General features: G+C 33.7%; 1 protein-coding gene across 1 annotated transcript in view; it reads right to left on the bottom strand.

Annotated features, from left to right (window-relative positions):
• SYCP2 (synaptonemal complex protein 2) overlaps window positions 1–24,495 on the bottom strand; it is a 54,005-nt gene extending 29,510 nt beyond the window's left edge. Inside the window, exons 1-18 of the mRNA XM_087819206.1 lie at window positions 22,538–24,495; window positions 20,571–20,714; window positions 19,479–19,609; window positions 18,597–18,699; window positions 18,299–18,323; window positions 15,353–15,438; window positions 14,627–14,712; window positions 14,322–14,356; window positions 13,365–13,507; window positions 13,177–13,224; window positions 13,023–13,075; window positions 12,211–12,256; window positions 11,384–11,476; window positions 7,313–7,373; window positions 4,667–4,815; window positions 3,450–3,524; window positions 2,836–2,982; window positions 31–130 (exon numbers count right to left, since the gene is read on the bottom strand). Coding sequence (XP_087675332.1) covers window positions 31–130; window positions 2,836–2,982; window positions 3,450–3,524; window positions 4,667–4,815; window positions 7,313–7,373; window positions 11,384–11,476; window positions 12,211–12,256; window positions 13,023–13,075; window positions 13,177–13,224; window positions 13,365–13,507; window positions 14,322–14,356; window positions 14,627–14,712; window positions 15,353–15,438; window positions 18,299–18,323; window positions 18,597–18,699; window positions 19,479–19,609; window positions 20,571–20,714; window positions 22,538–22,561 — 1,549 coding nt within the window. The 5' untranslated portion in view covers window positions 22,562–24,495. The remainder of the gene's footprint in view (window positions 1–30; window positions 131–2,835; window positions 2,983–3,449; window positions 3,525–4,666; window positions 4,816–7,312; window positions 7,374–11,383; window positions 11,477–12,210; window positions 12,257–13,022; window positions 13,076–13,176; window positions 13,225–13,364; window positions 13,508–14,321; window positions 14,357–14,626; window positions 14,713–15,352; window positions 15,439–18,298; window positions 18,324–18,596; window positions 18,700–19,478; window positions 19,610–20,570; window positions 20,715–22,537) is intronic.
• Window positions 24,496–27,527: the final 3,032 nt, after the last annotated feature.

Raw genomic sequence — 27,527 nt, forward strand, 5'->3', positions numbered from 1 at the left:
TTAGAAGTCTTTTAAGACTATAAAACTTACATGTGTTGGTTAAATGTAATGGACTTCTCTTGTTGTATATTTCTGCACCAGTAACAAGGATTGAGGCTTCAGACATTTTTCTTTTGCTAGGCGTAATTATCTTAGACCATGAGAAACAATCACAGTAAACACACAGTATCTTTTGAAATTAAATATCCTATAATTTTGTTCATAACAATTTACCTTGACTATACATAAAAGATATGTGGCATTTTACAAACATGATACCCAGAAATTTCTTTGTTTTAGGCCAACTTTCACTAAGAATTTTATCCTAATATTTGGTATTGAACACATAGCTGAAACAAGAAAGGAATATTATTTTAAAGAACATTTATAGAACACCTAGACATACAAAAAAGATTTTTAATTGATACTGAGTTTATCTAGTTAACCAATGGCTCAGTTTCCTACTCTAGATGATGTTTAGATACATATTTATGTAAACTTGTTTGTGAATGCATTCATCATGTTAAGCATTGCCTGAAACTTTCTCACATTTAAAATATTGCATTGCTCGGCCAGTGTTGCTCAGTGGTTTGAGTGTCGACCTATGAACCAGGAGGTCATGGTTTGATTACCAGTCAGGGCACATGCCCAGGTTGCGGGCTCCATCCCCAGCAGAGGGCTTGCAGGAGGCAGCCGATCAATGATTCTCTCTCATCACTGATGTTTCTATCTCTCTCTCCCTCTTCCTTCCTCTCTCTAAAGTGAATAAAACCATATTTAAGAAAAAACTGCATTAATATTCTGTGAAAACTAAACTGCGTTTGGAGTAAAAAGTAGCTACAGGAATTCACAAACTCAATGACGCACAAACTAGTGGTCTGATGAGGATCTGCATTTTTAACTTTATCCTGGAATGACTGGTAAGAGCCACAGAAGTAGATAAGCAGAGACAGGGACAACATGGGACAGGAGTGTCAGAGGGTATCATATAAAGTAGTAGATGGTGACAAACTATAAAGACAGAGGGGAGCTATCTGTAAAAAGGCACCTGACCCTAACACAGAGAAAAAAACACTGATGGAGTTTTGTGTAGGTCTGCATAACAGTACATGGAAGAAAGGCGGGGGAGTACAGAAAAAGGGATTCTAACATTAAGCAGAAAACAAGCTAACCAACCAGTAGATTTTCCTTAAAAAAATGGCAGTTCCTAGTGGTATAGCGAATGGGATCTGAACAGTTAATCATATAAATGCTTCAAACAGTGATTCCTTATTGAGGCTTCAAACATTTTTCTTTTGGTAGTAGTAATTATCTTAAACCATGAGAAACACACACAGTAAACACACAGTATCTTTTGAAATTACTGAAAACATAGTGGCTATTTCACAAGAGTGCAATGTTTTCAAGTGTTACTGTGCTTGAGATCTTTCCCAGAGTTTGTGATTCAGTAGGTATAAAGTGGGTGAGTCTAAGAATCTACATTTTAATAAGTACACAAGTTACGATTCTGATATAGACACAGAAATACCTTTTATGATTTAATCATCTAAGGGAAATATAAGATGACATTTTTAATTTAATGATGGGCACAAGACTAAAAGGAAAACATTGTAATAAGCATGACAAAATGTATAGAAAAGCCTACAAGATTTATAGTTGCCTGAGAGATTAGTAAACAATGAAATAAGCAGGAAAAGCTCTGGGAAGAAGGTGAAAATGAACCAAGACTTGCAAATGTAAGTACATATTAGATGAGTAAAGGTAAAACAGGAACAAACAACATAAAGGAATGAGGCAAGAATCAGCATTACACAAAAAGACACAGTAAAGAAACTGACCTTCCCAAAGTGAAGGGCATTTTCATAGAGTAAAACTGTAGTCTCAGAACAGAGTCAAAGTTAGACTGAGTGAGATAAACACAGATCACAAAGTTTTTTGAGCAAAAAGAAAATGTGAATATTAAGAAAAAATCAGTGGTCTACCATATAGGGTAGCTCAAACGATAAAACAATGTCGTCAAAGACCAATTAAGAGGTTACCATGTTAATCTAGGCATGTTAAAGTGAGTAATGGAGAGGGAACGAGGCAGAGAGGATGTGGGAGATACTACGGGAACATCACTAGCGCCTTGCTTGTAGATATGGGAGTCAAGGGTATCATCAGTGATGCGTTATGAAAGTGTGGAGGCAATACAAATTTGAGGTGAGTTTGCTGTTAGACTTCAGGAAAGGGCTTGAAGAGACATGGAGAAGGAAATATTACAACAGTAAGTGAGAAGTCGCTGTAAAACTTTAAGAGCTTAAATTATGCACAAGAAGGAAGCTCGCTAAGGCAGAAAGCATAGAGATGTTGGGTATGAAGCTTTTAGAACAAATCTACTTTCTGGAGGTGGGAAGAGAAAGTATTTCTGATATAGTAATAGAAGGAGGTGGAGAATTAAAATACTAACATAGAAGACAAACAACAGGAGGACATTAAGGAAGAGAGGGCTGTTAGCAATGTCAAGTGTCCCAACAAGCTATGACAAAGAGGGCTGAGAAATGGCTCTACAGGACGTGGCCTAAGGAGATCTTCAATGGAGCAGAAGGAGGGGAAACAGAGAACAGAAAGGCCATATGGGAAAAGCGGCAATTCCTTTTCTATATATTTCTATCTTGGAATTTCCAAGCATAGAGTCCACCCTGTTCCAACTCTTACATATAAACACAATTTGCTAAAACACTATCTTCTCTATTTGTAAAAGGCAGGGAAAGTACTTTGAAATGTTATAGATGCTTTTTTCTGTAATTATATATAGAAATGATTTGATCTATGTTTTTGGTACTTTTATAAATGACTCTGTGACACCATATTTACCTCAGATTGACTATTTTTTCTGCTCCCTTGAGTACTATTTTTGATGTATTCTGGAGGTTTGGCAAATTCCTTTTGGGAGTTAGGTTTTTCTTTCAAACTAACAAGTTCTTCTGCAACAGGTGAGATCTGACTTTCTGGAACGAGAATCTATTGGAGAATGTGGAATAAATATTTAAAACTGCAAACCACAGGACATGCTCAAAAACCACCAGATGTATTAATAAAGTGCCCAGTCATCTCACACTTCCGAAGGTCAATTCTTTCCATCTTCTATGTTCTAATTTTTAGTCCTACAAAGTAACCCAACTAAAGCATACACTTTTTCAAATGTTAATAGACTTAAGCTTTGGCATTAGTGGAAGGACATATACTTCTAATTTTTAAACTTACCAAAACTTACCAGTACTGATTAAAAACTTAATATATATCTCCTGTACTAAGATAAATTATCATTAATAACATGTTTCAAAATCACATACATCTTACTGAAGCACAATCCATGTTGAGACAATTTATTTTTTAGACAGTTACCCTCCAACATGAACTTTATTATTGTGCTATTATTTGAGCTAAACATAGTCCAATGATTAAAATCAAGTAAGTTAGACACATACCTGTGATCCACTTGCATCAAAAAGTATATGCACAGATGTTCTGGCAACTGAAATACCCTGTTTTCTGGTAAATTCCTAAAATTAAATTAATTCAAAGTGATATCATTTTCTTCTAGCTCTTTCCATTTTAACGCAATTATTTCCTACCTATTTCCTTTCAAAATTGCCAAATTATCTCAAGTCATTATTTTATATGTAAATACCTTCCTCAGAACACTTGAGTGGCTCCCCACTAACCAGTCTCCTCAGCCCATTTTGGTAAGGGCTGCTCACAAATAGTCTCCATTTGCCCCCATGAACCTTTTGCGCTGTACAGACTGAATGTACCCTCCCCCATTCGTGTTGAAACCTAACCCCTAATGTGATGGTGTGAGGAGGTGGGGCCTTTGGGAGGTGATGAGGTAACCGACTCAGCACCCTCATAAATGGGATTAGTACCTTAATAAAAGAGGCCCAAAGAGAGTTCCCTCACCCTTTCTACCCACTATGTGAGGACCCGGTGAAAAGATGGCCACTATGAACCAGGAAAAGGGCCCCATCAGACATCAAATCCGCTGGTACCTTGATCTTGAACTTTCCAGCCTCCAGAACAGTAAGATATAAATGTTTGTTGTTTAAGCCACCTAGTCTATGCACTATCGAAACTCATCTACAGACGATCTACCCCAAACATAACATGAATTGTCACCCTAGTTTCCTAGTTAAACATATCTAACTCATAATGTCTTGGAAAGGATCGTACCTACTTTTATCCACCAACTTCAAAGGCCATTCAAACCCCATCTCTACAGCCTTTCCTTCAAATCTGACCCCTAGTGAGCATTCTCTTTGCTCAACTTCTGCACTTCATTTTCCTTATGCCACTTATTTACGTCTTCTGAGGTATATTCTATAATTCTCACAAACTATATTTACTATCTTGAAAATAGGGCTTTGTCTCATTTCACTTTTAAAATACCTGGAAGGAATTCACTGAATGTTTTCAGTAGCTGCTGCTAATTTCGTCACCTGAGATTTTTCCTAATAGGGATCTCAAAGGGTATGACTATTCCCAACAATCTGACGGCTATTCCACAATACAAATATAAAGAACTAAAAATCTACATGTCATTTAAAAAATTCTAGGAAAAAAATTAATGGCATTTATAACCCCAAGTAACCAAGTTTCCAGAATATGAAAACAATGAATTTTTGTTAAAAACAGTTTAAACACTTACCCTATGTTTATTTGCACCAAAAATTTTTTGTGTCACATTAGTGATTTCTAATGAAGCATCAAAATACAAAAGCAATTCTTTCCCTTCTCTGTTACTAATTCTTAAAATAGTTTTCAGAATTATGGTCAGTAGCTTCTTTGATTCTCTCTCTGTAAACAAACAAATAACACTGATTACTTTATATTCATTTCTATGATACTATTCTATAGGTATACTATAAATAAGAAAGGCATACAGCATATTAATAAAAATAAATTTAATAAACTTAACTTTTAGGATTTCACAGTATTTAAATTAATTCTAGTAGTATCTATGTAAACAAATCAAGTCAGTTTATTTTTTAAAATTTTAAGTGAATTTATTTTTCAGAGCTTCAGTTTCCTGATCTATAAATTACAGGGCAATACAATACTAATGAGCTAAAGCCATGAATTCATTCTGGACACTAACAGGTTCTTAATAAATATTCCTTGAACAGATCTGAGAAAACTATTTTCTTAATTTAAAAGAGGCAACAAAGAAAATAGCTAATTCCATAAATATATTTCTGTGCATAAGCATCTGTTCAAACATTCCTCTTAAATCCACAGTAGTTACAAATATGATAACAGTAAATAAACAGCACTTGATAAAAACATGAGTGCTAGGAAATTGTGAGATAAGGCTATAGCACTAACCTTCAAAGCATTTATCAATCCAGTGAAATACTGTAAGTGCCAGCTTATAGGAAGTATTCACCTCCCTTCCTGCACAAAGTCATCAAAAGATTACCTGGCACCCAATGACTATGCCTATATTACCGACTAACGGCCACTCTGGCCCTGTCCAACATCCAGTGGTGTTCTTCTTGCTGTCTGAGAAGACTCCACACTTGCCCCCTGTGTACACTTTTGGGCAGGAGGAAAACATCTTCAGGAAGAAGGACCACACCAGGTAGAAAAAGTTGTCTCTATATCAGAAAACGCTCTGCTGGCCACTCAGTGACCTACTCTAAAGGACAAATGTCCCCACAGGTTTGAATACTCAGATTCTTATGAGGCTTACACAGCTGAAAATGTCTTACTTGCTTTTGCAACTATACGGTCATGAAACTTTCACAGTAATGTCCTTTGATGGAACTAAGAATTATTAATTGCTTGAAGATAGTGGCAACACTTTCTAACTCAAACACTGCTGGTGGGTTTTTTCGGGGGGGAGTCATGAGTTTCAACATTAAGTTTTCAGGTTTTAGAAATGAAGATTAATTCCACTGAAAAGTCAAATTCATACAACAAAAAGTGGAATGGTGGTTTCCAGTGGCTGGGTGGATATATGTTCCCTGAGTATTTTGCAAAATGACAAAAGTTCTGGAGATCCTTTTCACAACAATGTAAATATACTTACCATTTTGAACTATACACTTAAAAATTGTCACGATGGTAAATTTTATGTTATACATTTCCCCCCCCACAATATAAAAAGAAATTGAGTGAGGAAACATTCTATACTATTTTAAAAGTATACTGTTACAAGGTTCTTATACTATACATAAAGGGGTATAATATTACTTGAACATACACACTATTAGGTTAAAGATGTATCTAATAAACCCTAAATCAACCACTAAAAAGGGTAAAGCCAACAAATGAGATACAATGAAATCATTTTAAAAATCAATTAATATAAAGGAAGAGAAAAAAAGAAACATGGTAGGTGGAATGGCAGGTTTTTACAAGAGTTAGGTGGTAAATTTAAAGTATAACAATAATTGCATTAAGAATTACAAATTACATTTAAAAAACAAGAGTCAGTATATCATACCTACCAGAAACCCACTATATATGTATAGATGATTCTTAAACACACACGCAAATAAGTTAAAAATAAAAGAAAATATATTTAATGCTATAACTAACCAATGAAAGCTAGAAGGGTATATTAATGTTACATAAAGTAGATTGCAGAGCAAATAGTATTACCATAGGCAAAATAGGGTCATTTCATAATGCCCACTAAGAAAATAAGCAAGAGTCAGACTGGGAGAAAAATACTCATGGAACACATATCTGTCAAAGAATTGGTATCTAGTGTGTGTAAGAACTCGGAAACTTAGGAAAAGAAGGCAGTCCAGTAAAAAATGGACAAAATATTTAAACAAATACTTCACAAAGGAAGACACGTGAATGGCCACTACGCACATGAAAAAGTGCTCAACATCACTGGTCATTAGGGAAATACAAATAAGTACTATTATGATGCTCCACTCGATGCCCACTGCAATGACAAACAGGTCTTGATATCTGAATCTGCAGTGGTACCAGTCTACCAAGTTGTCTGCTTTTGTCCAGCAGGGTTATGCAGTTCTAGTTGTATAAGTGGGTAATCAGATGTTTGGATCTAATTGAAAAAAATAGGATGGAAGGGCAACGGCCTTGAACATACTAACAAGAAAGTGACTGCTCATGGGCTGTAGACTAGACAGAGAGGAAATAAGTACAGGAGGGAGCTGGGAGATTGTGGGAGGAGGAAATGTAACTATGAAATTTATGACGGTGAGCATAATGAAAATGTTGACTTTGCTTTCATTAGCCTATTTTGTTTTCCCAAAGAGCATACAACTTGTACTCCATGAATCAAGAAGAGAATTATAGAAAACATGATTAATACCTTCAATGTTGTATATTTGTACTTCTTCCTCAGGTACAGTGACTGCTTCCCACTGATGATCCTTAAAATTTAAAAACAGGTTTTGACCATAAACAAGTAATTTATTCCTGCTTCAAAGCTTCTATAATTACCATTTTCAGTTATGCAAACAATGGTTACTACTAAGTAACCAGTTGATATAACATATTTCTTGCTCCATCAATTTATTGAATAATACCTTCCAGTAATCTTGTGAGAAAAATATGTCCAGTCTTTTAGTAATAAGGACAACTTATGCTCATTCTATAGAAATTCTAACACATGTCACAATTAATTGACTTGTTTCACTCCTAAAAGGAAATAATGGTATTAATTTTATGGTTTCCTATTCTTGACCATAAAAGAGTGACTGTTCATTAATATTTATTTGATGATACTTTTTTTAAAATGTTATCAAATCCTGTCATTTCTTCCTTGGAAATGTTCTGTGAAATACAAATTTCTCAATTCCCACTTACTGTCTTTAGATTCAAACATTGAATGCACACTAATAAACTAAAATGTCTTTTCCCTTCCAAGTACTTTGATTGAAAATTTGTATAACTAGATAAAACACTGAATTCACAAAAAAGTCATGGTGAACATTAGATATCATTCCTAAGAGATAGGATCCTAAAACCTTCCAGTAATCTTGTGAGAAAAATATGTCCAGTCTTTTAGTAATAAGGACAACTTATGCTCATTCTATAGAAATTCTCCTTAACTGAAACCAGTCTATCCTCTGATGGCAACGCTACCATTTATTATTCTCTTCAGTTAAGGTGCTAATTCTTCTGGGTCAGGAGGAAAGGGTTAGAATCATTTCTCCCCAGTGCTTTGAGCAGCTTTCTGTTTGTGTGTAAAAAACTTGCTCCTTCGCCCAGTCGGTGTGGCTCAGTGGTTGAGCATCAAACCATGTATCAGGAGGCCACGGTTCGATTTCCGGTCAGGGTACATGCCTGGGTTCCAGGCGATCCCCAGTAGGGGGTGTGAAAGAGGCAGCCGATCAATGACTCTCCCTTTCCCTTCCTCTCTCTGAAATAAATAAAAACATATTTAAAAAAAAAGAAAAAGAAAACTCGCTCCTTTGAGGCCCATGCCAGGTGACATACTCTGTGCCAGTACCTACCTACTGGATGATAACATCTAACTTCAAAATGACTCTTCCTTGTATATGGAGGCACCAGGTTCACTGCCTTCCTTTACTTTTAATATTATGAAAATTTTCAAGCAGATTTTTAAAAAGTAGAAATCATAATATAACGAACCCAAAATATGTGCTTACCTAGCTTCAATAGTTACCAATATATTGTGCCCATCTTGTTTCATCTTCACCCTCTACTCTCCCTCCATTATACTCTCTTCCTCTTGGTGTCAATTTTTTATTTAACCTATCACCCCAGTCATCAATTTTAAGAAGTTCTTATCCTTAAAATGAAGTATCTAGCAAAAACCCTTCCTTTGAATCCACACCACACTTGAGCTATTACTGTGCTCTTTCCCTTAACTTGCTGTCTTACCTCCTCTATGTTGAGCTTTCCAAGAATGCCTGCAGCCTTGTCTCTTAAGTGAAACTGCTCTTTTGTTGATAATATTTTTGACAGTGTTGCTCATTCCCCCTCATGCAAACACCTTTCCCTTGCCTCCTATAACATACCCTTTTACTGTGTTCCCTTTTGGCTGATTCTTCAAGTATCATGTGGATGAGAGTCTCTTCTACCTACCCTGTATAAATTTGTGTTTTTCACAGTTCTGTCATCTAGGCATTCATTAAATTCATGATTTTATTTATCATCTATATATAGATACCTTCTAAATCTCTACTAAGTCTCAGTTCCCTTACCTGAACTTCAGACCAGTCTAACCAACTGCCTCCCAGATATCCCCAGCTAAATATACCACGAGTATCTCCAAATCAAACCTGAACTCATCACCTTTCCCCTGCAAAACGTATCCTCCTGTGAAAGCATCCCCAACCATCCAGTTACCCAGTAATCCTTCCTCTTTTTACTACAAACAAATCACCAAATCTGCTCAATTCTGCCTCCTCTCAAGTTTCCTGGAATCTATCCATTTTCCATCCATCCTCCACTGTTAGTTTCCAAAACTATGCCACCAAAGTTTCTCACCTGGATTACTGCAATTCTCCTAACTGCTTCCAGTCTTGTCAGTTTTTAATCTTGTCTCCACCAGGAGAATCTTTTACATGAATGTGGTCCTCAATGCCTAGCACATTTCTGGCACATAGTTCTTAATATTCATTAAATTGATGTTACCTCATTCTTTTAACCCTTCTTTGGTTTCACACTGCCTTATTCTTTCCAGTCCTCCTCTGTGCTCTTGCACTAACCATACCACGAATCTTTCAGTTCTTTGAATATTCTATTTATTCATTCTTGTAATAAATATGGATAGCTACAAATGAGAAAGATGGGTCCCAGATTTCATGAATCTTACATTCAATAGGGAGAAAAGAGACAACAAATAAACAATAAACACCGTGACTTTAAGTAGAAATAACTACTATAAAGAAAATAAAACAGGACAATGTGTTGTGACGTGACTGGGAGTCTTCTTTAGGTTGAGTTACCAAAGAATACTTCTATAAAGAGGTGATCTTTGTGCTGAAATCTAAGTGGTAAGGAACTAAGATACAAAGATCTGGAGGAAGTTTCTAAGCAGAAGACCTGAAATGGGCATAATCTGTATTATAGAAACAGAAAAATATAAAATGTGCTGGAACACAGTAAGCGCAAAGAATGGTCTGAGGTGTCACAGAAATAGCCAGGGGCCAGATCATAAAGACCCTCATATGCCATAATAAAGAGACAAAAGAAGGATTTTAAGCAGCCACTCTATGTAGAATGGCTTCTAGTAAGAGAGACTACAGGGACAATGTACTACTGCTACAGAAATCCAGAGGAGAGAGGATTCTAAATATTATATTTTTGAGAAGAATCTCCCAGCATCTCTAGCTCAGTGCCTAGAACATAACAGACATTAAATACTTATAAATGCATTCTATACTATCCCAATCATATTTCATACTATCTTGCTTATTTTCTTGTCTGAATCATCCAATGACCAAGCTGAGTGAAGGCACAACATCAATACGATTCTGCCCTCTTCCACCAAAATGGAAGTCCAGTTTCTGAAGAAAATTCAGTTAAAAATATTCTTACAAATCTTGCAGGAATAAATATACTAATGAAAACTGTCAGTGCCCCTGAGAAACAGTGGTAGTATTTGGGACTTCATTTTAATTAAGCAGTCTAAGAAGTAGTATAAAATAAAAAGAAATAAAGGTGTGTGGAAAGCCTAAGAATATTGATTAATGTTCATCTTAAGAGTTGAACTGGAACAAAAAGGAAGGATTTTATAAGAGACTGACCAAAAGGACTAAAGCTTCATTGTAATATCAGTGCCACAATTAGATTAGTAAATGCAGATCAACTCTTACTCAGATTTTGGCAAAGTGATTATACAGTTTGAGCTAAAGTATCCCAAAGTACCAAATGCTAAGTAGCAGCTATTTAGAAACAAAGGCTCAAGACTTTTTCTCAGGTTAAAAAGAGGTCAGTAGAAAATATACCACCTGGTTGGAGGGTCTAAACATAGCTACAATATACCACAGACAGAAAAGAACCAAAATTCACTTCCAAATGTACAATAAGAATCAGCTCCTTACTACTTTCAGAGGATTCTGTGTATGGCCACTTATCATTATCTGTTAATGTTATTTCAGAGGGCCTCTGTATTTCAGTAACTGTTGTTTTTTTCTAGATTCAATTCACTTTATTCATGTGAATGTTAAATTTTATCTGACATTAACATGTAACTTATTTCTGAAAAGCTTGTTAAAAAACATATTAAAATTTAGCATTAATTTTTCTGTTGCAATAAATCAGAAATAGTTTTCATTTCTAATTTGTTTGCTACATTACCATATTAAAATAGCTACAAAAATATACAATGAAATCTACATTCTTAAATTGAATTAAGACATTTTATATATATACACATATAAAATAGTACAGAGGGAATAAAACTTACATCATCTCCAGCAATGTAGAATGATAGGGTCTGGCTACCAAGATTAAAATCTATCCAAAATTCCTCAAGTTTTTCATCTGATGGTATTTGCAGCTAATAAAATAAACATATGAAACTAATAAATCCTATGCTATTAAAAGTGACTACAGAGAATTATGATCATGTAATTAAAAGCTGATTTTTTTTTTTTTTAAGAGTATAGCTGGAAGGTGAGGGAACATAGAGGAGACAAGTACTGCATTTAAATCAATTTAGAGCCCGGCCGGGCGTGGCTCAGCAGTTGAGCGTCGACCTAGGATCCAGGAGATCGGGGTTCGATTCCTGGTCAGGGCACATGCTCGTGTTGTGGGCCGCAGCCGATCAATGACTCTCTCGTCATTGATGTTTCTATCTCCCTCTCTCCCTCTCCTTTCCTCTCTCTGAAATCAATAAAGATATATTTAAAAAAAAAATCAATTTAGAATTAAAAAATGCTGCTTAGCATCATACACAGAAATTAGCTAGCTCCAAGCAATCACGAATATTCCAAGTGCAAATAAATGTTGAAAGTATTAATTTGAAAATATTCATGAATGATAAATCAATAATGAACTTGAATAAGGAAACAGAAAAAATTCTGAAATACAGCCTTTGTATTTCATTTATCCTTGGCTATAAGTATGTCATGTTATAAAATGTCTCTGAGATATAGAGTACTAGATCAGCTGTATTTGTGATCTAATTATTACTATTTTTAATGTTCTTGTCAATTTTTAATCTGTAATTCACTTGATTCTTGCATCAAAATCCATCCAATAACTAAAACATACGTTAAATTGAAAACTTACCTCATATTTATCAAGAAATGCTGATAAACAAGGAAATGTAAAGACCCTGAAATAAAAATTTTGAGGTAAGAAAAAAAATTAATAGGCCTTTACAACAGCATAAACTTGAGTAGCCAGAGAAATCATGCCTAGGATCAGAAGAAAATCAATCAGTGATCATAACAAATTAAATAAAATCATACCTCCTTTATTACTTTTTAAATGAGTTTAATGGAAATTTGTTTCTGTAGAGAAAGCATATTACATTGAGGATATTACTTAACCTACCATTTTGACTGAAGTCATTCCATGCTATCAACTCTAAGCAGAGATTCCTATCTTCACTTGTACTATTAATACAATGCAAGTTCCCACAGAACTTAGATGGGAATAGAAGTGAATACTCCTAATGAAAATGGCTGAATTCAGTGAGTACTTCCTTGGTCAGATATGATTATAAGTTCTATCATATAATTATCTCCTTTAATCCTCACAACAAACATATTAAGTAGGTATTATCAGTATTCTTATTTTACAGCTAAGTAAACAGTCAAGTAAGGTTAAATAATCTGCCCAGTGTTAGAATAGGGAGAGGGAAACTTATGATTCAAATCCAAATAGCATGACTCCTTGCACTTACCCTTCACCCTATCTTTCATTTCCTTAGTAAGTAAAGTAAGTGTGAACTCAGACATCCAGTGTGTCCTGAGCACCTATAAGGTGCCAAGCACTGCAAGCACTCTGCTCTTCTGTCGTCATCAAAGTGATAAAAATTTACATCACTGAACTTTACATGCTTATTCCCAGGATTAAATCATCTGCATTAAGCTTACCTTCTCTTGTCTCCAAGCATGCCATTTACAAGGTTGAGAAAAATCCTGCAATCCTAATTTGTTTAAAAAAGAGAGACTTTTAAAAAGCATAGTAAACTGACAAATCTCAGAGGGGAGGAGGGGGGAACTGGGAGAGATTAGCCAAGGAACTTACATGCTTATATGCATACCCCAAGAAAATAGGCAAAAGTGGGATGAAGGCCTGGGGTGGGGGTAGAGAGAGGGGGGAGAAAGGGGAAAAATGGGGGGCATCTGTAATAATGTCAACAATAAAAAATATGTATTAAAAAAAGCATAGTAATTTTCAAAAAACTATTTTTAATTTATTTTTATACTACTTACTGTTTCAAATTCAGAGTCTTTAATTCCTTTAAATGCATTAGCAATAAAATCCATTGAAAACCACTGACACGCCAGTTTTCGTCTTTGCTTTTCTGTTGTCATTCTACATAAAGCCTCCACTATACCTACTTGTAAGTCATAATCTTGAAAAAAAAAGTTAATGCGTTATTTGAAATTATGAAAATATAAAAGTCAATATATTTTATACAGTATTAGAACAAGCAAGATAAAGAAAACACTAGCATAGTTTACTTGCCATTTTCTTCGTATGAAGAGAACTAGCTCGTCACTCGGGAATGAATACAGCCCAAGGAACAAAACTACTCACTAGCAAGAGTACAAATGTTTTAGAGGGTATTCAGAAGAGACTCCTACACCTTCAGACTTCGACACTGTTATTATCAGAGCTGTCAACTATGAAGTAACTCACACAACAGCCTACGAATCAGAGCCTTTGTTTTCCTTTGGTGTAGCAGGGTACTTAAGGTTATCTCAAAGCACTTCAAGCCAGTGGTTTATTCCACAGGTAAATCATTACATCACAATTTTCTCATATGAAATTTAGGAAAGAAAATCTGAGTTCTTTTAATAAACAAATTGTTTAAAAATAAGTCTATCAATCCCAAGAATATTTAACCTCCCAACTTCTCAAAATACCATTTGAGAATTTCTTAGCAAAAGTAATTAAAATCTATTGGAAAATTAAGTTATTATTCATAAATCTACTATTTAGGTACAAATTATATTTAACAACTCCTACTGTCATGCTTAATTATTATTTCAGTCCCACAAATATTTATCATTTAATTACTTATTAAAGTAAAATTGCTTGACCATACAGTTTATAATTCCCTCACATAATCTCATTACATTACAATGTTAATATATTTTGACTAAAATGATACTTTCTATTAAATGTGTAATAACTTCAAATATAAATATTTTGAAAAAACTTACCTCCAGCATCTAAAATCCTTTCTCCCATACTATTCCTATAAATCAAAACAACAGATTATATACTAGACTAGTATCAATTAAATAGAAAGCCCATATGTTGGGGAAAGGGCTTCACTAAAATGTACAATTGGCTAGTATCATACACTTTTGCAGAAATTATATCCATAAATTACATTAGAAACCTACAACAGTTTTATCCATTTTAATTATTAATGCCACTCATGGTTGCCCAACTGCCATATAAAACATCCTTTAAATTCTTGACTTGAACCACTAATTAAAAGCAATATAGTACAAATTATTACATGAGAATTAACATTTCTTGATTATAGAGTATTTTCCTGGCATCTTGAGGGATTTTGTCAAGCATAGCATTCATTTTTTTTAGTGTCTAGAAAAGAAAAAAAAGATAATCCATTAATATTTTATATTCAGTGAAACAGGGATTTAGAAAAATACTCTAGGTATATAAATTTAGAAGGCTATTTTTTTCTTAATCATAACATCTTATGCAGGGAATGGAGAAGGGTAAAGACTATAAAGTATAAAATAGTGAATGCAAACAAAACATAAAACACAGAAAATTAAAAAAGGAATATACTATGGTTTCTGTACTTATAGCAGTAATACTCCGCAATATGACATACGTTTATTATCACTTTAAGAACTAGAAAGGTAAAAATATTACATTAATATTTATTCTTATGGTTATACAAATGTACACACATCTACACATTATTAGATTATTTTTAGCATTTAAATACTTAAGAACTCCTAATATCTAGATGGTATAATTTATTTTCATATGAGCCATATGTGTACATAAACCAGTATGGTTATACATTTTCAATAAACATTTAGGTAACATATTCATCCTGTCAAGCAATGAACTGCTAAGACAATAGATATATACTACATGATAAGTAATTTAGTGTCAAGATAAAATGATTTTTCAATTGGATAAATTGCTACCAAATTTTCTTCACTTTCTCATTTTTAGGTTTCAAAAGAAAATCTAAAGGATGACTTACCTCCTGCTGAATACAAATATTCACTCTGGAGTCAATAATCAGGGCACAAACTCGAGGTATGAAACTTTCCACTACTTGCTTTTTACCTGAATAAAAGTATTACAATTACTGATAAATGTGCATTTTCAATTCTTTTAAATGACAATCTTTACTTATAAGTTAATGTAAAGAAGTATTAGTTCAGTTTAGAAGAAGGTCCACTTGACTGGCCTGGGCATTAGGAAGCATAAAATTCAGTCCTGGTTCTGCTTCTAACTAGCTATGTGGCTTTGGGGAAAAACACACAAAACCATTCAACAGATGTGACCGATTTAATTCTGGCAAAGGAATCCAAACCCAGCTTTCCTTTCAGGCACATAAGGCACTATTTTTGGATGAAATATAATTCAAAAGTGTAAACTTTAAAAATAGATATATATCTTTATTGATTTCAGAGAAAGGAAAGGAGAGGGAGAGAGAGAGAGATAGAAACATCAATGATGAGTCATTGATCGGCTGCCTCCTGCACGCTCCCGACTGGGGATTGAGCCAGCAACCCGAGCATGTGCCCTGACTGGGAATCAAACCCCGATCGCCTGGATCCTAGGCTGACGCTCAACCACTGAGCCATGCCCGGCCCGGCAAAAGTATAAACTTTTATATTGAGGTTTTTAGGAAACTGGCCTTATTAATAGTAATACTCAAAAATTCCATAATAGCCATCAATAACTGAGCTATTCCTAAAAGTCAACCCTATTCTCAAAAGATTGGTCTTTATCAATACTAAATATATTAAAAGAAATTTTCCACATGCTATTTCATAATGCAAATTTTAAAAATGGCAATACTGTAACAGAACCTTCCAAAGTGACCATGCTGAAAAAAATGTACTCCATTAGGGGAAAAGATATAATAATTTACTTTATAAAAACCTGTTAAATCACTTATCACTGGTGGTTTAAGACTGTTTTCTCCCCTAAAAAATTTAAGAATTCAGACTAGATTGCCAAGAAATCATTGAAAAAGTTAGCAGTAACTACTATTGAAATAAACAGCAATTTATTTTTTTAGTGATGCATAGGTATATTTTAGAGAAAATTGTTTAGGAAGGCTATTTCAAAGTGGGTTTTTGGGCAAAGACCTGAATAAATTCAAGAGTAAGCCATGAGTATATCCAACGTAGATCATTCTGATGAGAGGAGATGACAAGTGCTAACACAGAGCGAAGTAACAGCAAAGAGAGCAGCGATCAAGGGGACACTGTCTCCAAACGAGGTGAGAGAGGCTGGGTCTCAAGGACATAGTAATGATTTTGAAATCTGACCACCACATCTGGCTGATGATCAAGGGCCTAGAATTTCATCTCTAAGTAATTCTCAATTATCACATATGATTTATTCTGTGTAGTAGTAGTTCAACTAAAAGTACATATGGTCTTTCAAAGACATTTTCAAAAAATGTTAAAAAAAACACCTGGGGAATAAAATAAAACTCTTTTGCAAAATGTAAACTTATTTTGATAGGGTGACTACATAAAAAGCAAGTCTTAAATTAGCTTTTCTGTCTTATAGGGAAATCTACTTCATTAATTTTTATTAAATTATAGCTAACAAAACAGCAATTGATCTTTAACATTTTGGCTCTGAAGGCAGCAAATAGCAGCTGTTTCTTTATGTATAAATAATTCACCAGCCTCAAGTACCAATCCTAGGTAATTATTCCTCAAGCAACACAAAGATAAAAATAACCTGGACTGACTGCTTGCCACAAGACACCTGCTAGCCATAAGTGAAAGGAAGAGTTCTTAGTAGACTATTGAAAATTTTGTTCCCTTAAGCTCAAGGGTTGGCAAACTCTGGCCCATGAACCAAATTCAACCCACTGCACATTTCTGTATGCCTGTATTATTCATCAGCAAGTACTCAGTGGAAATGTTTGAATTTATCATGTTTTATTGAACCAGCAGAGTCAAGGTAACTTTCATTCACTCTCATGAACTTAGCTATCATGTTATCAGTGAATGACTTTGGTAATAGCTTGTGCTGCAGAGTTGATAATGTTTCTCAATGAATTCAACCCAATATTACAAGGCAAAATCATGCTATATAAGAAACTTATACTTCAGTAGAGTCATTTCAATGACACTAACACTATCTGCATCACAAGTAATGCCAAAATGTTTTCTGTACTTCCTGGGTTGTCAAAAGTTAAAACAAGAATTGACATCTCCATTCCTACATACATTTATAGGGGATTTTTTTTTTTTCCAAGTTCCAATTCCAGGTCCAGCAGCATTTTTGGATGTTGATGTAAGTGCAAGGGAAAGTTTCCATATGTCAAAATCTATTTAATTGTGCAACTGAAGAGCTTCTACCTAACCTTCAGTTGAAAGTGATTAATCTTCAATGCAATGACATCCTAAAAGGCAAATATTATGAAAATAACCTAATATAATTCTATAAATGCTTTCCAAGTGATGAATATGTTCAATTAAAAATCATGCTTCTAAACTGGTATCTGACATTTTCTAATGCAATATACACAAAATCTCATTACAGATAAGCATCAAAAAATGAACATTTGTAATCAATTTTGACAAGAACAAAAACTAACTTTGAACCTAAATAAGTGAAATATCATCCCCTCAAAAAAGTGTTATTCTCCACATTAGTATACCTGTTACAAAAACATAGTGCTCAATTATGATGTTCTGAATTGCATCAATAGAATGTTTGTGCAATTTTTTTTTTTTTTTCTTGATACAGTACCTACATATTGTCCTTGATTTTTTTTCTTGGCCCACAAAACTTAAAATATTTATTATCTGGCCCTTTACAGAAAAATTTCGTTGATCCCTGAATTAGATAATGAAGTCCCAATATTAGGAAAATGCTATGAGAATTGCAAAATTATACTAAAACTCTAACTGCAAGTTACTGTTCCATAAAAATAAAATGTTTATTATACCTTCATCATTGACGCCATATATGACCTGAAAAGTGAATAATATTTATAATTTACTATCTTATATTATAAACCATTACAAATAGTATTAAAATAACAGATTACATTTGAACTCACCACATCAGTACTAATTATTTAATTATATTACTCGGGATAAATGTTTTATACAATCTGAATAGGTTAATCCAACCAAGTCACAAACCAATCTGTTAGTGACTTTTTAGTCTCAAGGCATATAGAACACAAATTGTTTTTAAATAAACACATACTTTATAACAACAGTTAATCAATGTGATTTTACCATCAAAAGATCAAATAAGTCTTCTATCATATTTATAACAGCTTCATCTTTTGAATTTCCTCGACTCAGAATTATCTCCTTGGATTTTTCAAACCAGGCAACCATGTAAAGAAAAATGTATATACTAGTTATTCTAAATTCAATTTTGAGAATGTACTTATCTTTGTATAAACAGTAAACCTAGGAATAAATAAATAACAAAAATTAAAATTCCAGTTTTGTATCAAAATAAATTTTGCTTTCAAACATCATCATTGTTTTTGTTTTTTGGGAACGCACTCTATTTTCCCATTGTTTGGATGGGAATGGAGAAAGTTAATTCTAATTCCAGGTAGAAGACCTTTATCTCCCCCTTCAAACTCCTAGTTCAGGTACATTCATATAATAGATGAAAATAAATTATCACAAGTTAGATTATTTTGGCAGTGTTACTATTTGAAAATTTTTGGTATTTTTTTTTTACTTTAATTCAGATATTTGAGTATTAAACTGTGTCTCAGACACTGTTCCCAGAACTGGGTATACAGCAATGAACAAAACAAAAACAAATATGCTACATTCTAGCATGGAGACAGAAAATAAATATAAAAAAATAATAAAGTCAGATAGTGATTAAGATGAGCTAAAGAGAAAATAAAGCACGTAAAGTCCCTGGGGAGTCCTATGACCTTAAATTTATATGATTATTAAGGAGCCTGTGTATAGTTTCCTTGTGATCTTTATCTTTGTAACATTTATAAACATTTGTACAGATTATAAAAATATTTTAACTCAAAGTTTTACATAAAGTAGCCAAATTTATTTTTCAACAGTTTGAACCATTTATTAGAAGCACACCTTTAATAATATTTCCCTCACATGAATGTTACACATTCTATACTTATCTTTTGGACTAGTCCTTGTTTTATCAAAGTTAGAAGTCCAACTTGCCCCAATATACTGATATTTCTGCTACATCTTCCAAAAGAAATCAAAATGATTGAAACAGTTTGGATATCCTTTTTATTAAGTTCCTGAAATGAAAAGTATACATTTAAACATCTATTAACACAAAAGAGTGTGGAACTGGCATTGTGCTAGAAGCTTTATAATCCTTACAAATGCTGAAAGTCAGTCATGATCATAATCTTCAAGGACAAAAGACAAAATGTGGTTTAAAAAAAGCAACTTGCCTAAAGTCAGTCAGTGACAAACTCAGTACAAAGGTGCAGATCTGGCCCCGGCCAGGCGGTTCCGTTGGTTGGAGCATTGTCCCATACACCAAAAGGCTGTGGGTTTGATTCCTGATTAGGACATGCTTAGGTGGTGGGTTCCATCCCTAGTCAGGGTGCATATGGGAGGCAACCAACTGATGTTTCTCTCTCTCTCATCAATAAAAAAAAAAAAGCCCTCGGTGAGGATAAAAAGAAATGCAGATCTGTATAAATTCAAGAAGCTTTAGACTATGATACACAGTTACCTTCCATTCTAAAAAGCTCCATCTAACAGAAGAAATTTTTACGCAATCTTTCAGTCAAAGCAAATCTCAAATACTGGGAGAGATTGTTAATAGTCACATTTTCTTGCATATAAACCTGCCTTACATATGATAAATCAAATCCGAGGTTTTGGATAATTTTTTTATTTGCAAGCACCAAGCATTGTCTATATAATATGCAGAATATGCTGATAGGTTTTTTAAAAATAGATCAAGTTGTTTAAACTTCCAACAGGTAAACTATTTTTCACCAGTGGTAACTCTGTAAACACAGTTATTTGAATCTTTTTATTTAGAAAATGGTGCAATGTTATTTGGAGCTTGTCAAATTAAAAGAAAAAGCAAGTGGTAAAATAAGCACTTATTTATATGATTATAAGCAAGCTTGCCAAAGCCTTTTTATTTATTTCTTCCAATGGAATACTTCTTCCTGGAAAGTAGACTGCTATTTAATAATTTTAACAATCATTTAACATTCAACAAAAATAAATATTTACCCTGCATATAAGATCATCCAACTTGTGGAAAAACTGTTTGCTGCATTTAATCTTCACATCTTCACAAATATCAATTTGTAAAAGTGTTTTCAAAGGTTTGAAATCATTTTTTCTTAAAGCATCATCCACGCATTTTTCCAACTGCTAGAGAAATATAGTTAATGGCACATATATTGAATCAAAACCAAAATTAGTCACCTTATGCAATCTAGTATTTGAGAATGGCTTTCACATGAAAATTCTCAAAAGAGCTCAGACACTATCAATTCACACTTATTTTTTTAAAAACTGCCTACTTTTAAATTTGGAGTAATGTAGTTAAATTAAGTTTCTTTGATAAGGTTCTATATAGGAAAAAGTATATTTTACTAATTTTCCATTTCATGTCTTAAATTGGGAAATCATCATTATGTTGAATTCAACAAAAGACTGTTAATGAAAGAAGTAAAATAAACTTTATGGTAAATAATCTGTAATACCATGGGCAAAACTTTAACATATCTATCAACTTCTTAGTGAGATTTAAATGTTTAAAAAAATGTATAAAGACAGGTAAAAGCACTATTTAGAAACTATACTAACCAATATGACAAGCATTACACACACACTCACAATTTATTATATTACAGATTTATAGTCATATGTCACATAATGAGCTTTGGGTCAACAACAGACCGCAAATATAATGTTGGTCCCACAAGATTATAATAGAGCTGAAATGTTCCTATTGCCTAGTGACACCATAGCCATTATAACCTCATATCACAACACATTACTCACATGTTTGTGTAAACAAACCGACTGCACGGTCAGTCATATAAAAGCATAGCACATACAGTTATGTACAGTACCTAGTACTTGATAATGATAATAAACCACTATGTAACTGGTTTATGTGTATTTACTATACTATACTTTTTATTACTTCAGAGCATTCTTTCTACTTACAGACGTCTGCTGTAAAACATATGCCATCAGGCCTGCAGCAACCTCATACATCTCATGTTTCTGCATCTCTTGATTGCATAATTTTCTCTTGTGTTTGATTTAATCTCATGTTGTTTTATAAATTTAGTTTAACCTAAGTGTACAGTGTTCATAAAGTCTGCATTAGTGTAATGTTCTAGCCTTCACATTCACTCACTACTTACTCACTGACTCACTCAGAGTAACTTCAGTTCCTGCGAGCTCCATTCATAGAAAGTGCCATACAGAGCTGTACCATTTTCCACCTTTTATACCATATTTTTACTCTATCTTCTCTATGTTTAGATACTCAAATACTTACCATTGTGTTATATAGCTGCCTTAAGTATTCAGTACAGTAACATGCTGCACAGGTTTGTAGACTAGGAGCAACAGGCTATATACCATGTAGCCTAGGTGTGTAGTAAGCTAGACCACTAGGTTTGTGTATGTGCACTACGATGTTCCCACAAAGACATAACTGCCTAATGACACATTTCTCAGAAAGCATTCATTAAGCAGTACATGACCGTATAAACTTTACAAAATCTGCCATTCCTAGTATTAATGTAAGCATCATTAATAAGTAATTTTCATTCTACAATCCAATCACCAGACTTGGCAGTGAACTGCAGAGAAGTTAAATAGATAAAATTTACTCTTTACTTAAATGAAGTATCTTATAATTTTAAACCTTGATATGATAATATCCAGGCATAAGTTTTATACATGAATCAATGCACGATTCTTTCCAATGTAAAAGACACATACACACACAAATAATTAGCATCTATACTTTAAATATTTTTAACATAGCTTTGAAAACAAGTCTATTAAAAAAATGACAGGATAACATTTTAAATTATTCTCCTCTTGACCACTTCCATAAAAACAAAAAAGCTTGTTTTTCCTAAAAATATAGCACTTAATACTTATAAACAAACAAAAAGTGATTTTAGGAACTAAAATAAAATACTTGCTTCTGGTACAGGACTACATACCTGGAGATCTGGTCTTATTGGCATTTTGACTTAATTTTAAAGTGGCAGGTCAAAACAAACACCTATAAAAGAAAACATACACTTTCTGTATCTTATAATCTGTTCTACATATTTACAGTTTAAAACCTTAATGCACAAAAATAAGCATTGTCACTTATACCAAAGTCAATAAATATTGTTTCTTCAAGTTCTTCACTGTTTATGAAATTACTCATTTTAATTTGGCCAAAGAAGTTTTTGGAGAAAAGCCTGAATATCATTTATTCAAGCTTTCTCTTTTTATGAACTACTTAAATGCCAAAAGCCCTGTTAAAAGATCACAAAACTAGTGAAACAAAAACTGGGATATCCCTCATCCGAGAGTCCTGCTAGATTTATTCCAACTTTAGAAAAAGAGGAGAAATAATCTTGAATTAATGTCTAAATTATATTCGGACTTATAATACAATAGTTAAGAAGGGAAGAATATGCAAGTATATTACCAAGGAACAGGATATATGAGAACACACAAAAATGCAATGAAAGGAATGAGGAAAAGACAACCTAAGCACATTTTTTCTCCAAAGGAGAATGGAAACAGGAAACGATAGGGTTACAGTAAGTACCATCTACCAGCTTAATAAAAGTGTCTAAAACACCCAAATTTGGAGGTTAGCTCTATAAAGGAAAAGAAATACTATAATATTTCCTAGATATCACTAGAACAATTTAAAAATAATCAACTATGTAACAGAATCACCAGGAAATCCAACATAGAGAGTCAATTAATTCTCATTAATCTAAGAGGAAGAGAGCGCTGTGTACCCAATAAGACAACAAGAGACACTAGTTTACTTTCTTGCAGATATGCCAATAGAGAAATTTAAGTGCCAATGAGGATAAACATATAAGGCGTACAAAAAGGATGAGTAAAAAAAAAAAAAATCTCTTGCATTTCCAAAGATTAATTCTAGGGAAAAAATTCTGATCCCCAAAGAAACATCTGCTCCATGTATATAAGAAACCAGATCTAAAGTTGTTTTTGCAGCATTGTTTTGAGTGGCAATGATTCTAAAGCACCTAGATGGGTTTTGGGAATGAGAAGGAGGGTAAGAAATAAATAAATGAAATGTGGTATATAGTAATCAACTTTGTGAACATAATAGTTCAATAAAATGGCCAGAATTTTAGATATTTGTAGTTAATTTTAAGTGATTAAAAATATGCTGCCAAATGATACACACAGTGAAAAAAAGAAACTTTGTATTATTTATATGTTTAGGTGTATGCATGTATATACTTATTTGTGTGTGTGTAGACAGACAGACATTCACCTATACCACTCAAGACAGCTGGAATGCTCATCAAGCTCACTGGGGCGGAGGAGTAAGGAGTTGTACTGAACTGTAATTGGCTATTTGTCAAAGGAAGATTTAGTTTTATTTGTAATTTATACTCATACCTTACTAAAAGTACAGTAAATTCTTGCTAAAATGCACGTAAGTGGGGTCCAAAACAAGGGATCAGTAAATTGTGGATTTGGGTTAGTGTAAGGGAAATGAAATGACCAAGGCTAGTCTTGCAGTTAAGCATCTAGGAGTCCAGCTACTACATCCAATCTATGCCAGAGCCAAGGTGTGTTTTTGCCCCATCTGGTTGTGTTTGTTTATTCTGGCTTAACTAGTAAAGGGGCCAGTCTAGGTCTGTGGCTAGCTGAGAATTCCAGTATACCAACAATGATTCTAGGATCTCTACATAGTTAGAAGTCATTGTATCCAACTCAGAGAGATGTGACCTGGAAAATATTGGAAATGCAGGGACACACTTTGCCTCCCCAATTCCTAAGAAGGGGTTTCCCTATTTTCTACTTGGTTTCACTCTTTCTTTCATTCTTCCCAGGCTATCAGAGAAGACGGAAATTTAGGCTGGCCCTGTTTGAAAATATTATATCACATTATAAGATTTTAGCTTAAAATGTGCATGTGCATATATATATATATATATATAAAATATATACACACACACACAAACACACATATATACACATATATGCATATATATGTGTATAAACTTGCTTCATAGATAGAAAATAGAAAAAAAAGATAGGAAAAGTGTTATTTCAAATATGGAGATAAATAAGTATTTGAGGTCAGCAACCCATATCATCATAGCTCATGAAAGCTTAAGGGGTGGCTGTCTTCAGAAGGAAACATTCCTTGGGACAGAAAAGCCAGGCTGAGGACATGGTCCAGAACATCACAGAGAATATACAGAAGATAAAGTTGGTCTGTAAAGGAGAAACACAGACAGTCCAATACCTATTCAATAAGAGTTTCAGAAATTAAAAAACAAAACAAAACAGTGGGGTGACAACAGTTGAACTTTCCCAAGAACTTTCCCAAAATAAATACAAACATCCACAAATTGAGAAAGTCCACTGAATTCCAAGGAAGATAAATAAGAAAAAGTACATCTAGACACATTGTGAGGACATTTCTGAGTAAGAGAGAAAATGTTAAGTCACCAGAGCAAAAACAAACAGAAGCATGCAAATAAACCAACATAAGAGATATTCTGTCCTTGCAATGCAATAAAAATTTAGAAATCAGCTACAGTAGTAGACTCAGACTTCCTATATATTTGGAAACTAACATATGTGCATTTGAATAGTCCATAGGATATAAAAAGACGGAAATGACAAAATACTTAAATGCATAAGAACATGTATGCGTATGAAAACCTACAGGACGCAACCAAAGCAATACTTAAATGCAATTCATAGACTTGAATGAATCTATTAAAAGGTGAGAAACAGACCCGTAGGATCTTCAGATGGTAGGGTTAGTAAACAAATATTTTAAAATAACTGTAAGTACTGTATATATAAAGATTATTATATAAGACTGAGAATTTTGGCAGACAACTGGAAACTGGGGGCTGTGGGGGTGGTGGAGAGAGTAAGGACACAAAAAATTTGAAAAACAACCAAATGATTCTAGAAACAAAAATAGTCAATAACAAAATTATTAAGTTAAGAACAAAGTGGATGGGTTTAAATAGCAGATTAGATACAGAGGAAATGAAAATTAGATAAACACAGCAAACTGGGCAACCTAAAAGAAATGACAGCTGGAAGAAACGGCCACCTACTATTACTGAATCACTCATAAAGAAATAGAAAATCTGAACAGACTAATTACAATAGGAGGCTGAATCAGTAATCAAAAACCTCTCACCAAAAAAAAAAAAATTCAGGACCAGATGGCTTCACTGGCGAATTCTACCATATATTGAAAGAACTATACCAATCCTTCTCAAACTGGAAGGAGTGGGAGTGGGAGGAGAGGCAGGGGAGGGGGAGGGGGAGGGGGAGGAGAGGCAGGGGAGGGGGAGGGGGAGAGAAAAGAGGAGGGGAGGGGAGGAGAGGGGGAGGGGAGGAGAGGGGGAGGGGGAGGAAGGAGAGTAGAAAGAAGAGAAAGGAGAGGAGGCGCAGGAGGAAAGGAAGAAGAGGAGGAAGTACACTTTCAAACTCATTTAAAGAGCCATCATTACGGTGATACCAAAGTCAAAGCAGGAACGTTACAAGAAATTACAAAGTGCTGAAAGAAAAAACTGAACACTAGTCACAATTACTAAAAACAGTATTAAGAATAGAAATAGAAATGGATCCATAAAACAGAATTCAAATGCATACCACCCAAGCACATATTGGAAGTTCACATACGTGTAAGGTTTTGCAAATCAAAGGGGGAAAGGTAAACTAGTTACTATATGGTATGGGGAAATTAACTCACCATATGGAAAAAAATAAAATTAAACCTCTATTTCCCATGATTCACAAAAATAAACTCTAGGTGAATTAACTACCTAATGTAAAATGTAAATGTTCAAAAACTATTAGAAGGAAATACAGGAGGATATCTCTGACTTTACAATATGGGGAGATTTAAGACATAAAACGCACAAATCATGAAAAGTAATAGAGACAGAGTTTGTGTATATCCTCGTCTCTCTTACACACACTCACACACACACAGTGTTATTAAGGAGCACACAGGATTCTCTACTCACTCAGAATCCAGGACTCAGTATTGGAACAGCAAGTCCTATAACCATAAATACCTTCACTCTTCTAACTCACACCCACCAGGTCCTAATGAAACACTTTCCTTGACTATGCCTCTGAAAGAAGGGACTGCACTTAATTATAGTATTCTGTTTACTTGGTATATGATAGAAATTTTCCATAATAAAAGCAAGTTTAAATATTTCAGGGAGGGAGGGGAGGCTAAAACAATGCAGAGAAGGTTGTAGGTTGTGCTGATACTGACATTTTAGTCTCTACTTCAGAATGAAGCTACAATTTTAGCAATCTAAGTGCTCTCAGGTAAGAGAAAAGACAGTAATTAACTGTCAAATCTTTCCTCTGGCAGAACTTACTGTTGATTCTTGCATAAGGAAGAACTGATTCTTAATAATGCCAAATGTCCATTTTCTTGCTTCTCTTTGTATTCTAACTTTTGGCCCTGGAAGCACTAGCAACTTTATGCACAGTATCTGCAACAGCTGCACATAGTGACTGAGGAACATTTGTATGAAAATTTGTATTATTCTTTAATTTGTATCTATGTAAATCTAGACATAACTGCATGAACATGATATGGACTCTTTAAAATGGCAGTTAGATGGCAAGCAAACACTGGAATGGTGAATAACTTTATCTAAAAATAGTAAGATTTATTTATTCAAAATTAAATATTTTTTTGTTAAAACCATTTTTATTAACAGTCATTAATAATTTGTATTATATCTTAAATTTAAAAGAATTTTAATATTTCAGAGAATTTAAAAATACTTTTTATACTTATTTCATGTTTTTGATAAAAATGTACTCAAATCAGTACATTTTGAATAATTACATATTGTTTTAATCCTTAAATCATACTGTTACTAGAACTCAAAATAAGTAAAATTCTTGATTATAACATATTTACTTATTCTGTTAAAATGA

The sequence above is a fragment of the Miniopterus natalensis genome, chromosome 7 (assembly GCF_054644295.1).
Source record: "Miniopterus natalensis isolate mMinNat1 chromosome 7, mMinNat1.hap1, whole genome shotgun sequence".
NCBI lineage: Eukaryota > Metazoa > Chordata > Mammalia > Chiroptera > Miniopteridae > Miniopterus > Miniopterus natalensis.